Source organism: Labeo rohita, chromosome 19 (genome assembly GCF_022985175.1).
Source record: "Labeo rohita strain BAU-BD-2019 chromosome 19, IGBB_LRoh.1.0, whole genome shotgun sequence".
Lineage (NCBI taxonomy): Eukaryota > Metazoa > Chordata > Actinopteri > Cypriniformes > Cyprinidae > Labeo > Labeo rohita.
The window spans coordinates 1,502,189-1,518,135 of record NC_066887.1 but is presented as its reverse complement, the minus strand read 5'-3'; the positions used below and the strand labels follow the sequence as shown (position 1 = coordinate 1,518,135).

The following is a 15,947-nucleotide window of genomic DNA, read 5'->3' as shown; positions in this document are numbered from 1 at the left end:
TAGAATAACAGTTTTTTGTGAATATATTGTAAAATGTAATTTATTGCTGTGATCAAAGCTGCATTTTCAACATCATTCAGTTGTCAGTGTCACATGAGCTTACAGAAAATATTTCTAATATGCAAATTTAATGCTGAAGAAACATTTCTGATTATTATTAATGTTGAAAACAGTTCATATTGTTTTGTGGAAACCATAATCCATCTAGCGACTTTTGAATGACAGTGTTCATCGGATCAGCTTGAGATTTTTGTTCACATTCTGGATTTGCCAAGCCGATATATTCCGGCAGTTATACTTTATATTGTGCAATAAATAACAGGTTCATCAAGTCCTGGAACATCTCGTCCACCTCGGCCGGAAGAATAAGGGTCTGTTAGGTGCAGCTCGTAATAGGCTGCTTCTCAGTGGGGTTAAATAGACTTTCCAATTGCAAGACTATTGTTAGCAGGCAAATGTAAGGTGCAGATACTTCTCCTGTGAAAGGAGTTTGATACTGTGTTCGGGCATGTTTATCTGCATCTGTGCTTTCATCAGCTTGATTCATTTTTGATTTTTATGCAGCCGTGTGATTAAATGCAATATTGAAAGTCAAGGTTTCACAGTCATACTGTTCTACTGATAGGATCTCATACAGAGATGATGATTAATTTAAATTGAGAGATTAGTGAGACTGAGCAATCAGGATACACATTTCATTCGTTTGAATGTGACACTGTCTGTAAAAAATCTGTCTGTTTAGTTTTATTAGCATATTACCATCACCGATTAAATATAGTGAGAAATATGCGTTTAATGTTAAAGCTGTTTCTGCTTGACATTCCACTGCATTTTTTTTTGCCCTATATTTTGTTCTAATTTCCTCCAATCAAGATAATTTCATACAATATCAATGCCATATTAATTTAAGGATGAATACCCTGGATTTACAGCATATATGGTCACACTTTATAGACATTAATATGTGCTTTATAAGTACTAATAAACAGCCAATATGTTAGTAATGTGCATGCTACTTAATAGTGAGGACTGATCATTGTCACTATATATATTTATTTATTTTTTTATTTATTTTTATTTTTTTGAGAGTGCTTAAACGTGCAATAGATCGAAGTTTGTAATACTGTCGCTTTTTGTATCATTTATTCACTGTTTGAATAACCGTGGAAATGAAATGTTATAATTATCAATTTCTAATGTTTTTTAAAAAATATTTTATTAGCCCACGTGACACACATGTCTAAAAAGATGGTTTTATGATGTTTGTAGTTAATAGATTTGACTGCTTTTAGTTTGATCTAAAAAACATTGAGTTGCGTGTTTCATTGCCATTTTGTTTTAATCTGTCACCACTGAATTCAGGCTTTACAGAGGCCAAACAAAACGAAGTGTGATTTCTATGTTTCTGTGATTTTTCTCAAAATTTGTATCTTTCTATTTCTTTGTTGTAGTCCCGCCCACACCGATAGCTCCACCCCAGCTGCTGCGCTCTGGCCCCACCTACCTGATCATCCAGCTCAACACTAACTCTATAGTGGGCGACGGGCCGGTGATCCGCAGAGAGATCGTCTACCGGGCCAGCCATTCGCCCTGGTCTGAAACACACGGAGTGAACTCACTGACGTACAAAGTCTGGCACCTGGAGCCAGATACAGAATATCGCATCAGTGTTCTCCTCACCCGGCCCGGAGAGGGTGGGACCGGCCCGCCTGGACCCCCGCTGGTCAGCAGAACCAAGTGTGCTGGTGAGCGAAATCTGTTTTCTTCCTCATTAGTCTGATATTAAATGTTAAATTAATTTTTAGTATTAAAATGCACCTGAGACCACTCAAATATGAAGTTGCATGGATTCTTATGAAAATCAGTGGATTTCACTTCAACAGTTTTCAGACAAATGTTCAAGGTACCAGAATAAATTAATTTACTAGAATTTTACTCTTTTTTTCAGTAACCATGGAAGCTCATGCATGAAATGATGGGATGTCATAGTGATTCTGCTGTTATGTATACTCTAGCAGCTAGATGAGCTCAAAGATAACAAAGATGGACAAAAAAAAAATGAAAACCACAATTTAATTTAGTTCAAATTGAATCAAGGATGAGACAAACAGAGTCAAGTAGTCTTGTATAATCACATTTTGGCTTTATTCTCTGGTCCTCTGAGGAGTGTGTGCTGTTTGTCTGGCTGAAGTAAACTAGACACAACTGTGGTATAAATGTACTTGTGTTTTAACCTTGCTTTTGGACTTTGTAATGTATCACTGTCAAAGGTGCTCTGAGACTCTATTCATCTTGGTCGCCAGCAGAGCAGAAGAACACGGTCCCTGGATAAACTTTACACTGCACACATGTTGCTAATATGGCAGACGTCTTTATTTTTGGTACCTGATGTTGAGGGTGGTTTAGTGCAGAGGTGAATTAATGTTCTGTGTCTGTATTACCTTGATTTCATATGGATTATTATTATATATATATATATTATATTGTATTATATTACGTTATATTATATTATATTATCAATATTTATTTGTTTTTAAGATTTAATGGATTATGAGGCATTGTGAATACATTTTGGAATATATTAAAGGAGAAGTCCACTTCCAAAACAAAGATTCACATATAATGTACTCACCCCCTTGTCATCCAAGATGTTCATGTTTTTCTTTCATCAGTCCTAAAGAAATTATGTTTTTTGAGGAAAACATTTCAGGATTTTTCTCCATATAATGGACTGATATGGTGCTCCGGTTTTGAACTTCCAAAAGGCAGTTTAAATGCGGCTTCAAACGATCCCAACTGAGGAAGAAGGGTCTTATCTAGCGAAACGATCGGTTATTTTCATTAAACAAATTCCATTTTTAAATACTTTTTAATCTCAAACACTCGTCTTGCCTTTCTCTCCCTGAACTCTGTGTATTCTGACTCAAGACAGTTAGAATATGCCGAAAAACACCAATCATATTTTCTCCCTTAACTTCAAAAATCATTTCAAAATCATCCTACACTGCTGCAGAAGTACCAACCCAGTCTTTGCAAAGTGAACATCCAAAGAAGATCAAACGCCCTTAACAAAAAAGGTAAAACAGCGATATATGACAATTTTGAAGTTGAGGGAGAACATGAGATGGGAGTTTTTCGACATACTCTAACTGTCATGAACTGGAACAAAAACAGTTCAGGCAGAGTAAGACAAGACGAGCGTTTGGCATTAAAAAATATATAATTAGGGGCCAAGCACCGGAGGTGCGGTGGCACCTATTGTATCCGTTGGCGTTATTAGGGGCCAAGCACCGGAGGTGCGGTGGCACCTATTGTATCCGTTGGCGTTATTATTATTCCGCTTCTTCTTCTTCTTCTTCTTCTTCTTCTTCCTCTTCCGCCGCAAGTCTATGGCAGCCCATAGAACCGCTTGCGGGAAAGTTGTATAATTTTGCACACTGATAGAGGACAGTCCCAACATTAACCATAGCAAGTTTGGAGTCTCTAACTCAAACTCTCTAGCGCCACCACTTGTCCAAACTTTCAAAAGATTTATGCTAATAACATTTGAACCGTAAGTCACACAACAAAAATTATTTTTTCCTCTGATTCCTTGGCTTATGCCGAGTTCAATGGACACCAAAATTCAAAAATCGTAAGGTTTAGTTTTTTCGCTATTCTCAATTGTTCGTAAAACCTACTTTTTCGAACTCGTCCTAGGCCGTTGCACCGATTGTCACAAAAATTGATCCAGATCATCTTCAGACCACGCTGGCAAAAAGTTATGGAATTCAAGTCGATTCGTCCAGCCGTTCACGAATAACACGCGAAAGAATTCTACAAAAAGCTAGCAAAAATCAATGTGAGGCTATATCTCCGTAACAGTTTGTCATATTGACACCAAACTTGGTGTGTGTTATAACAAGCATGACCTGAGCCTACCTGCAGTGTTTCGGTGCAGTGCCCCCTAGTGGTCAGAAGATACGAAAAATGGCTATTTTTCTTTATAACGTCTGAATGATTTGTCCAAAAATCACAAAACTGGTCTCTTTAGATTCGGTGTGTCATACCGAGTCGAACCATATCCAATTTTCCCATGTCAGCCATTTTGGGTGTCGGCCATTTTGAATTTAGCTTTAAAATGCTGTATCTTGAGAACCGATTAGCGTATCGTTTCGACATTAATTACAAAAATGTTCGGTACCATGCCCTGAATGTACATAAAAATTTTGGGGCCAGCGCCACCTTGTGGTCAAAAGTTATAACGAAATTTCAAAAATTGATAATAACTTTTGCGTACATTAGCCTATTGAAATGAAACTGATTTTGATAGATTCCTTCGGTCATGCTGAGAACACCGATACCAATTTTGCCAATTTTGGCTGAACTTCCTGTCCGCCATTTTGATTCATGTTGAAAACCTACTTTTTCGAACTCCTCCTAGACCGTTAGTCCAATTTTCACCAAATTTGACTCAGATCATCTTCAGACCATGCTGACAAAAAGTTATGGATTTTGTGTCGATACACGAAACCGTTTTCGTTTAGCGCATCAACGAATTTACTGGAAAGATGCCAAATTGCATCCGAGTCTGTATCTCTGCAAAGCTTTGACATATTGACACCAAATTTTATATGTGCTATTGTCACCACACTCTGACCAAGCCACATCAATTTGGTAACAGTGCCACCTATGGGTCAGAAGTAATACGCCATTCACTAAACATTAATAATGAAATGTACAAAAATGCTAATAACTTCTGTTTACATTAGCCTATTGGAATGAAACTGACACCAATAGATTCCTTGGGTCAAGTCGAGAACATTGATACCCATTATGCCGAAATTGGCCAAACTTCCTGTCCGCCATTTTGATTAATGTACAAAACCTACTTTTTCGAACTCCTCCCAGACTGTTAGTCCGATCTTCACCAAATTTGACTCAGATCATCTTCAGACTATGCTGGCAAAAAGTTATGAATTTCGTGTCGATATACAAAACCGTTTTCATTTAGCGCATCAACAAATTTGCTGGAAAGATGCCAAACTACATCTGAGGCTGTATCTCTGCAAAGCTTTGACATAATGACGGCAAACTTTGTGTGTGTCATTGTCATTTCACACAGAACACGTCACATCAATTTGAAAACAGCACCACCTGTTGGTCAAAAGTGATAAGCCATTAAATTTTATTACGATTGGTTGTATTTATGATTTTTCAGCCATTTCAACTGATATTATCCTAAAATGGCTTAAGTTACTCACTGTTGTAGTCGGTCTGCTGCTCCTTGCCGTGCTTAACTCCTCATTCTGCCTCTTTTGTGCTTGGCCCCGCAATTGCTGCTTGCAGCTATATTTTTTGCTATTTTTATAAAAATAATCGATCGTTTCGCTAGATAAGACCCTTCTTCCTCAGCTGGGATCGTTTACAACTGCATTTTGGAATTTCAAACTCAGGGCACTGTATCAGTCCATTAAATGGAGAAAAATGCTGAAATGTTTTGCTCAAAAAACATAATTTCTTTACGACTGAAGAAAGAAAGACGTGAACATGGGGATGACAAGGGGGTGAGTACATTATTTGTAAATTGTTATTCTGGAAGTGGACTTCTCCTTTAAATTCACAGGCTTCTTTGAAAGTGTTGCTAAATGTTGATTAAATCATAATATGCTAAATTACATACTAACATATGCTAAATTAACATTTAAAAAAGTATTCAGAGATCATTCTAAGCTTGATATATTCAAAATCAACTTGTGCCTTATTAATATTACATAACAGACACTGCAGACCAACAAACACACATTTGTTCTATTCAGTTTTCCTCTTTTTTCACTGTCTTCATTGCTCATTTTGTGTTTTTTATTTCTGTCTTTGGCCTTTTTCCTTTGCTCTGTGTTTTTCTGCAGCTGTATCTCTCTTTCTCTCAGTCCTGAGTGAAACAGATTACATTTATATCAGAGGTCAAACTTCGGTTCTCAGCGGATGTGTCTCTCGCTGTGTGTGTGTGTGTGTGTGTCATTTCCAGCAGTTAGGCCATTCCTCATCAGGCCTGTGGGAGTTTCAGTAGATGTGTCTCATTAATTAGTGTAATCAGGTTGATTTGTCTGGAGGACTCTGAGGGAGGGCAGAGGTGCGGGTCTTCAGGCTTGACTGGACACTGACTGTCTCAGGCAGCGAGAAGTCTAAACACCTCAGTCTTACGAAAACATATTTCACCCCCCAAAATCTAAAGAAAGCCTATTTTCGTAGAGTTTTTGCATTTAACATTATTTTCATAGCAACTACCCCTAAACTGCTTTGCTTTTGCTTGTTACATAAAATGAAATTGTTTGTTAATAGTTTGTTCACTGTTTGTTTAATGTTTCTATTTGTTTGTTGTGTGTTTGTTTGTTTTTGTGACATTTACTTGAATTTATATATATATATATATATATATATATATATATATATAGATATATTAGGGGTGTAACGGTACACGTATTCGTACCCAAAATTTTTCGGTATGGGTCATTTTGTTCAGTACGCATGTGTGCCGAACAAGTACAGCATTTTTTTCCCCCTAAGAAATTAAAACCAACCTCACAGAGTCGCTTCTGGGATGGTTCAGAAACATGCTGATTTAAACAAGCATCGACTAGAGGATGCGACAAATGACAAACGCGATCATTCCTTCTTTTATTAACGTGAATAAAAATGAATCAACATCTCATGCCTCATGTAATCGCTTAATCAGTGTTTCAACCATGGAAAGACGTCAACAAAACAGCATGGAAATAAAATGAATTTACCTCAGGCAAGTCATGTGTCCACAGCTTGTTAGTTCACTAGAGAAATGAAGTCTAGAGAAGAGCATTTCACAAAATATTACACTAAATACTCATTATATTGTACTTCAACTGTTAGTGATGTCTTAATTATTTAATGTAGATAGAGTGGGGTAAAACTTCCCTCTTAAGAACTGTGTAATTTTTTTCTGTGAAACAAAAGTTAAATGTGTTCAGAAAAGTTATCATATTTTTAGTGACAAGGACATAAATTATAAACAAAGTATGAAAAATGAGAGTTTTCACGTAATTAAGTTTTTAATAAAAAAAATAAATTTGTACCAAGGGGGCGTTTTACCCCTCCTTTGGGGTAATTTTTCAACAAAATCCAAATATTTGTATTCAACCAACTAGTTAGAATTCATTTGATGGAAAAACAAAGAATTTGATGTTTAGAACAGAGTAATTACATTAATTGCCCATTGCTCACTGGGGGCGTTTTACCCCACTCACTATGCTTGAGAAAAAAAAAAAAAAAAAAAAAAATGTAATTCTGAAAATCTTATTAGATTTTTATTGAATAACACATAGTCCATATCTACAGGCCCTACTGTTCTCATATCATATATAACTGTGATGCTCTATAAAACAGCAAGTTTTAAAACACTTTTTTTTCTTACTGCTAAAATCATTTACTGTGAAATTAATTTGGTACATCACCAGTGTAAGCTTGGTGCAAGCATGTTTGCATCCATTTTTATTTTATTTTATTATTATTATGATTATTATTTTTTAAGTTAAGCGTTGATTACTATATTTAAAAATAAATAGTATTTAAGTTTTGGGTTAGGTTGTTAATTGTAACCTTATAATGTAAATGGGCTCCCTATAGTTTAAAGCATAAGCTGAAGTAGATTTTTATCACTAAGAAAATTTTAATTATAACTGAATGTATTTTAAGAAAGTGCAACTTGTTCAGTAAACCACTATTTATTAAAAAAAATAATAATAATAATATTTTTTCCCCCTGCTGTACCGAAATCATAACGAACCGTGACGTTAAAACCAAGGTATGTAAGAATTGGCTCCTAAACTAAAGGGTTACGTTCCTTTTATAGTGCATTTTATATATTATATTAACTATAATGAGACATTATTAATTTCATTTTTGGTGTGGAAGGGCTTTTACAGTTGCCAAAAAAACAAAACAAAACAAAACAAATAAGCAAGCCCAGGTGATAGAAAGTAATGCAAAAGTAATGTAATGCATTACTTTTCATAAAAAGTAACGGTGTAATGCAATTAGTTACTTTGGTAACACTTTATTTTACGGTTTCTTAACTAGTTGCTTATTAGCGTGCATATTACTAGAATATTAGCCCTTTATTGGTAATAATTAAGCATATATTAATGCCTTATTCTTCATGACCCTATTCTACATCCCTAATCCTACCCAATACCTGAACTTAACAACTACCTTACTAACTATTAATATGCATAAAATTAGGAATTTATTGTAAGAAAAGTCGTAGTTAATACTGCATAAGTGTTCCCTATTCTAAAGTGTTACCGTTACTTTTTAATAGCGTAACGCAACATTGTAGTGCATTACTTTTTAAAATGAACTTTCCCTAACACTGATAGTAAGAACTGATCCCCAAACTAAAATGTGACCAATATTAGTTTTAATGCATCCATTGTGCCTTGTAATACACCTATTGTATCATCTCATGAATAATTATAACCACAGTTATAAAACATCATAACATCTGTCTATTCACTGTTACATTTAGAAAGCCAAATGTATTAAAACACAACAAACAATCAATTTCAAATGTAACAAGAAATCTGTGAATGCATTTAAACCTTGGTTACAATTATTTTAAAATGTATAATGCATTCTGACATGTATTATGAATACACTTATAATGGATTATCCATAAAGGCTTCAAGTAAAGTGTTACGAGATTGTTTCTTAATCTTAGAATCTTAAAATTCTTAAAATCTTCATAGTTTTCTTCAAGCAAATTAGGATTTCAGATTTGTTTCCTTTGGTTTGGAGGTGAAATATGAACTGGAGATGGTTTGACAGGACCTCCTTTTTGTCATATTTAGGAGATGTATTAAAGTTTTAAAGTATAATGACAGTTTTAATTCATCGGTGTTCATTAGTTGTAGAGCTCCTCATGCTGTAATGCCAAACGCTTTCATATTTACAGACACGCATGACTCCCTGGGCTCGTCTGTCTGTCTGTCTGTCTGTCTGTCTGTCTGTCTGTCTGTCTGTCTGTCTGTCTCTCTGGGTAGAAACACTTGTCAAAGTGAGAGAGAGGGAATTAAAGTGACAGGAAAGAGAGACGAGGACCCCTGCCTTCACACATGACATGTGTAATTAACTCATAGCAGCTCTAATCGAGAGAGAGGAAGCAGAGCTTTATCAAATGCTAATTTATATGTAACGATAACTCTTTGAATGACCTATTAAATGTACTTAATTGCTCTCTCTCTCACTGCTTTTATAACTTTAGAGTTCATACTTGTTAGTGAGAAGGGTCAACCGTTCTTTCTCCGGCTCTGTCCGTCTGTCAGTTCATGAATTATTCTGTTTCCCAGGGAAAACAATTATCGTATGATTGTGTAAAGAAACCGTGAAATCTAATTTGGAGATTTGAGTCTTATAGTCTGTATCTGCTGGCTCTGAGTTATATGCTATAGTGCACTAAAAGTTGGAAATATTTTGTTAGCTTAAATAAGATATGCAACTGAAAGACAAGGCAAAGATACATTTTTTCTGACTAAATTCTAAAGTACAAAAGTGGGGGAACCTTCTTGGAAAAGCCAGTTTTATAATGAAGCTGGATGGATGGATGATCATTCTGTACTTAACAAGTAGATTTGAGTAATTGAAAACAATACTGTTTTATATGTTTAGGCCTATTAGAGAATTTTGTCATTCATTTAGCAACAAACTGAAGTCAAACTGGAATGAAAATGTGAACTCTTTTCTCTCATCAGAGCCCATGCGTCCCCTCAGAGGTCTGACGGCTTCGGAGATCCAGTCGCGTCAGCTGCTCCTCCAGTGGGAGCCGGTCGGCTACAACCTGACGCGCTGTCACACGTACTCGCTGTCGCTTTGCTACCGCTACTCCACCGCCACCGGGGGCGGAGCCGGCGGGAATAACGCCACGGTGAGGGAGTGTCTGTCAGTGGAGCGGAACACCTCCCGCTTCACGCTCCGGGATCTGCCTCCATTCCACGCCGTTCACGTGAGACTGGCGCTGGCCAATCCTGAGGGCAAGAAAGAGAGCCGAGAGGTCACCTTCCAGACGGAGGAAGACAGTGAGTACTTTATTTATTTATTTATTCTGTAATTTATAATGGAAATTACCTTTTTGTAACACTTTACATGAAGCAATTATATATAATGGATTGTAAAAGTATTTTTAATTGTGCATTGATGCATTAATTATAACTTGTATGATCTCATGAACAATTTTAAGTTTATAACTACACAGTTATTATACATTTTAAAATAAATGTAACGAACCGTCACGGTACGGACATCTCGGTTTAGTGCATGAGGCCTTTCACAGGCAATTCACCCTCAATCCAGAAGGGGGCGCCCGCATGAGTTGTAGGGCTGTTACGATTCCTGGTTCTGGAATCGATGAGATTCAACTTCAAGAATCGATTCCTCACTGTTGTTTTTGATACTTTGTGGAGGTGTACGAGTGGAGGAATCTAATTTTGCAATGACTGTAGGATATAAAGGTCTTAGAAAGTAGCCTTATCACAATACGAAGCTTTATTTTTAAAAATGATGATACATTTCTGTAATTTAAATTGTAATTTTGTCTGCATTCCCCATGAAATTAGTCATAGCCCACAGCGCATCAGTGGACATGCGTTTATTGCATGAATGGAACAAGGCACAGTTCAGCTGAATGATGTTTACTTAAACGGCATGCTTTGCGTAAAATTAACAAACTGTACACTGAAACAAAATAACCAGAACATTAACAACAACACTGATATAAGTCAGTCAGATGCGCTCTCTGCCACTTATCTTTGCTTTCGGTGTGTTCTTTCAGAATTAACATTGGCTGATAGAAAGTTTAAAAAAATAGCATTTTATTTAAGATGGAAATAGGATCAAGATCCTCGATCACATCATGATGTATTCTGTCGTGCAGCGCTCAAAACTGTGGACAATATAAGATCGTTCCACCGTAAAAAATCTTCTGAATCATTTTGAACTGATTCATTAAAATGATCTATCCGAAAGAACCTTTTCGTGGAAACGAATCAGACTTCTAATCACTATTAACGAGCAAGGCTGCATCCTCAAACTCAAACCAGCTCAGTACCGAATCTTTTCATTCAGCATGACAGCAGCGGAGAAATGCAGCCTTTCGTTTAAGAGGTGCCCATAGATAAACTTTGTTGAACTGAAAATGGCTATAAATGGGGAGTCGATTCCCCTTGATGGGATCGATTCCATCCTTTGGAATTGACCCTCGATTCCCAATGCTTCGAAAATTAAGAATTATTTCTTTTTGGAAAAGGATTAACAGCTCTAGTGAGTTGCGCATTTGAAAACAAAGACCACTAGACAGTGACCATGTGCTGATTCTGAGTGCATCTCTCTCTGACAAAGGAGTATAACGTTAGTTTAAAGGCTTGCATATTCAACTGTCTGCGAAATGGAGCTTTGTGTTTTTGTATCCTACTTCTCTCATTTGGCACAAATCCAAATATTCCATAATATTTCCATATTTGCGATGTATCCAAATGATAAACTATTATTTAGTATGTAAATTATAGACTTTGTACTTCAGTTGCGTTCAATGTTGAAATAATGGGCACATTTGGTTCACTGTATTTTATTTTGATAAAGTAACGTTACCAACTGCGCTGTCAAGATAGCAATGCTGGAAGCCTGGAACTGATATATTCTGTGTGTGTGTCCACGTTGGCGTGATTACTTCAACAGTTTCCTTATACCAGGAAATCAACTTAAAACACTGTCATTTATTGTCTTATTAATAATGCATCGCTGTAAAAGGTCTTTTGTAAATGAAAGAAAACGGTAACACTTTAAAATACAGATCCGTCATTAGTGAATAAGTACACAGGAACAAATAACTAATGCACAATTAACATTCTGGTAACTACTATTAACTAATAAGAAACTCTGATTAACGAATCAGTAAGTCATAGCACTCAGTTAAACATGGTAGTTCACTATTAGCTAATCAGTAACTACTATTTTTTCATATCTCCCAGAGAACTACTAAGAACTACTATATACATGCTCATAATTAATGTAAATAATGCAAAATGTATAATTAATTCTAAAGTGAAGATCATGGTAACCCACTAGTAGTGACTCAGGTATTACCAAATACTTCAGAAGGAATTACTAACTATTTGGATCCGTATTCTAAAGTGAAGATCAAGATAACTCCTTAGTAACTCCTTAGTAATGAATAATGAATAATAATTAAAAATAATTTAAACTATTGAGGTTTTTTTAAGGCTCTGGATAGTCATACTTCTGATGGCTTTGATAACACTTGAGTCGTTACTAGTGGGTTACCATGATCTTTACTTTAGAATTAATTATACATTTTGCATCATTTACATTAATTATGAACCTGTGGATAGTAGTTCTTAGTAGTTCTTTGTGAGCACTATTAATTACTGATTTGTTAATCAGAATTTCTTGTTAGTCAGTAGTAGTTACTAGAAAGTTAATAGTGCATTAGTCATTTGTTCCTGTGTAGTTATTCACTAATGATGGATCTGTATTCTAAAGTGTTACCAAGAAAACAAATAAGATGTCGCTTTCTGCCATTTGAGTTTCCTTTCTGTCACAAAAATGAACTGAAATTCAGCATATATAGGCTATGTTACGTGTCGCACTTTCCCCCCTTGTTTATCAGTTAACTAAATCAAATATATTTCAAGTATTTATTCCTTGTATGTTTATATATACTGCAGATTATGTGTATGTATAACATTATAATTTGATATAATATTTAGTATTTTCACATCTAGGTGGAAAAAAAAAGTACTACTGTCTGTTCAAAATAAATGGAAAGAAACTTAGCATAGCAAGCATAGTAGATTTGTAGTTTTTTTTTTTTTTTTTTTTTTTTCCTGTTGTACTGAAATCGTATTGAACCGTGACATCTGTGTACCGTTACACTCCTAACGTCTAGTCATTGTTACACTTTTGGGAAATGCATTAAAACATGGCTAATAGCCAATTTTTAAATCAAAAACTATAATGCATTTTAACTTTGGTTACAATTATTAATAAAAAAGATATTATGCATTATAATGTAAAGAATACCTTTATAATGCATTATATGTCTTCAAATAAAGTGTAACCAGAGTGTTTTGCATTATGGTGCCTTTAAAATCTTACTGGTTTTAGGCAAAGTAGATTTGTTTTATTTGATTTTATTATTTGATTTGATTTGATTTGATTTAGTGGTAAAATATGCACATATTATCCACACTTCAGCTAAATACCCTTATCATTCCTCAGTCCTTGATTTAATAAGATTTTTTTGCAATTTAAGCCACATAATCAATAATTCAGAAATTTTAAATATGAAAACCACCTTTTGGCATGCGGGGGAACATTAAAATTATTAAATAAATAAAGCACTAAATGAGCAGACCTTCTGCAGTATATTCATAGACGTTTTAATGAGTCAGTATTATCTTGATTGAAAGCACCATCATTTTCACTTCAAGGACTGTTTTTGTGAACTCCTAACACGTTTTATCCATTAGTGGTTAAGAACTGTTTTCCTCAGAACAAACTCTTTAAAAACAGCTGAAGTAGTGGTACTGTGTAATCAATTTGTTTTGTACAAGTTTGTTCACTTCTGATGAAGAATTACAGTACTATACTCCATATTTGCATGTTCTTCGTAAACTTTCTGAGTTTGATTAAACTTTCATTTACCCAGAGGTATTTTTTCTTTTTTTTTTTTCTCTTGCACGGGTCAGTAGCCATAATCCATCCGTCTTTGCAAAGGCCTGTATTTATCTGTGCAATTATGATGTGGCGACCGCAGCAGGGCCAGTTTGCCCGCAGTGCTCAAACCCCAATTATAGCAACAACACAAATATTGACTCACAGAACACCACATTTCAGCATAATTAAATGGAAGATCATACTTTTAAATGGAAGTATATGAAAAATTAATAAGCTAAGGCCACCAGCAAAATGGAATAAAGATTTTTGCTTATTTGTGCATTTTTATTTACACCGTGTGTCAGGCGCAGCGTGTCTGCATTCTCATGCAAATGCATTAAGATGAAACCCTTAGAGGTCAAGTGAAAACCTCCCCATCTGAAAATGAACGTGTCTCATAATGAATGCTCGCCATTTATCATTCTCTGAAATTAAAAACATCTTTTCCGTTGGTTTATTCATATGTTTTGTACAGCGATGGAGCTTGTTTGTGTTTGATGTGTTTAGTTAATTGGAAACAACATGAGGAACTGCAGTTAATGAATTAATTAATTCTGCAAGCAATGTTAAATCACTGGTAGTCAGCATGCTTGCAGACAATATAAAACTCTCCCTTGCTTTCAAGCGCCTGTATAAAGACTGGAAAGTAAAGATTTTTGGTTCGATTTTGAGAGGTCTTGGACGACTACTCATTTTTACTTCTGCACTAGTCAGTGTTTACTGTATCTCAGCATCAGCCTTTTTCTGCCAACTCCAGCGCTGTCAGAAATCTTTCAAAAAACAGTCACGTCCTAGTTATTCAGAAGAGATTTTTTTTTTTGGCCACAGTACCAAAACTGTTTACAGTACTAAATGAAATATTCCTTAAAAAGTGTTAACATTGGTGCAAACTGCATAAGCCCAACAATATGCACATTTTTTTTTTTTTTTTAAATAACATACGCAGAATAACAAACACTGAGAGTTTTGTAAATGCACAAACATCATTTGCAGTCCTCAGAGTTTCAGTGTTTGGTTTTGTCTCATGAATCGTTTCATGCTCTCAGCATGACAAAACAATACAACACAATCAAGAATTTAATTCAAACCAAAATACACAGCCTCTGACATAAAAGATATAGAAAGTGTTTTCTTATCTTTGTTTTTTTTTTGTGTGTGTTTTTTTTATGATTTTCTGTTTTCTTATTTTACAGTGCATGCATGTACTTACAGTACACTACCCCCCAAAAAAGTAATGTACAAGGTAACTACCTGGACTTAAAATGGGTAAAGTTATGGTTAAGTTCAGGATTAGTACCTAGTTATTACATAGTAAATATTATTACAATTACAATTAACAACAACAACAACAACACTACTACTACTACTACTACTACTAATAATATTAATGGTTATTCATTTTCTGCTTATTACTAGTTAGTAAGTTAGTTATTAAGTTAATGTATGGTGTAGGATTAAGGGATCTAAAATATGGTCATGCAGAACAAGATGAATACTTGTACTTTATAATACTAAAAACAATCAATATGCTAGTAATATGCAAGATACTAACAAGTAGATAGTTAACAGTGTGCATTGGTCCTTATACTAAAATATTACAATAATAATAATAATAATAATAATAATAATAATAATAATAATAATAATAATAATAATAGTAGTAGTAGTAGTAGTAGTGATAGTAGTATTAATAGTACTAGTAATAATAATAGTAATACTAATAACAGTAGTCATGGGCGACATTTGACTCTTGAGTCGGGGGGGCAAAAAAAAAAAATCGGATAAGCATCAAAACAATCCCCTACCGTATTGCAACGCACCAAAGCATTCAATACAGCGCAGTCAAGAATTACTTAAAGGTAACGTTTACTAAACTGTGGACGAGCTTTTGACTCTTGAATATGGCAATGCTTCGCGTTTTAAGTGTCAGTTGACAGCCTTTCATTTTTAACCAAATGTGCACGCTCCTTTTCTGATTTTCCTTTCCTCCTTTTCTTTTTCCCGTTAAATGTATCCGTTTTGATTCGTTGTTACTAAAGGTGAAACACGTTAAGAAAAAATGAACAATCAATTGTGGGACTATTTTGTCATAAATCGCATACTATTCATTCCTGAACTTTACCGTCCTTTACTGGCAATGAAATTAGGCTACTGGTTGATATGTCCCGATAGAGCCCTGCATTGCAGCCCGAGCCCGACGGGCCCCG

General features: G+C 35.1%; 1 protein-coding gene across 1 annotated transcript in view; it reads left to right on the top strand.

The window, feature by feature from the left end:
- The window catches only part of ptprua (protein tyrosine phosphatase receptor type Ua), a 304,775-nt gene that overhangs the window by 194,475 nt on the left and 94,353 nt on the right, over window positions 1-15,947 (top strand). Inside the window, 2 exon segments of the mRNA XM_051137296.1 lie at window positions 1,452-1,745; window positions 9,762-10,085. Coding sequence (XP_050993253.1) covers window positions 1,452-1,745; window positions 9,762-10,085 — 618 coding nt within the window.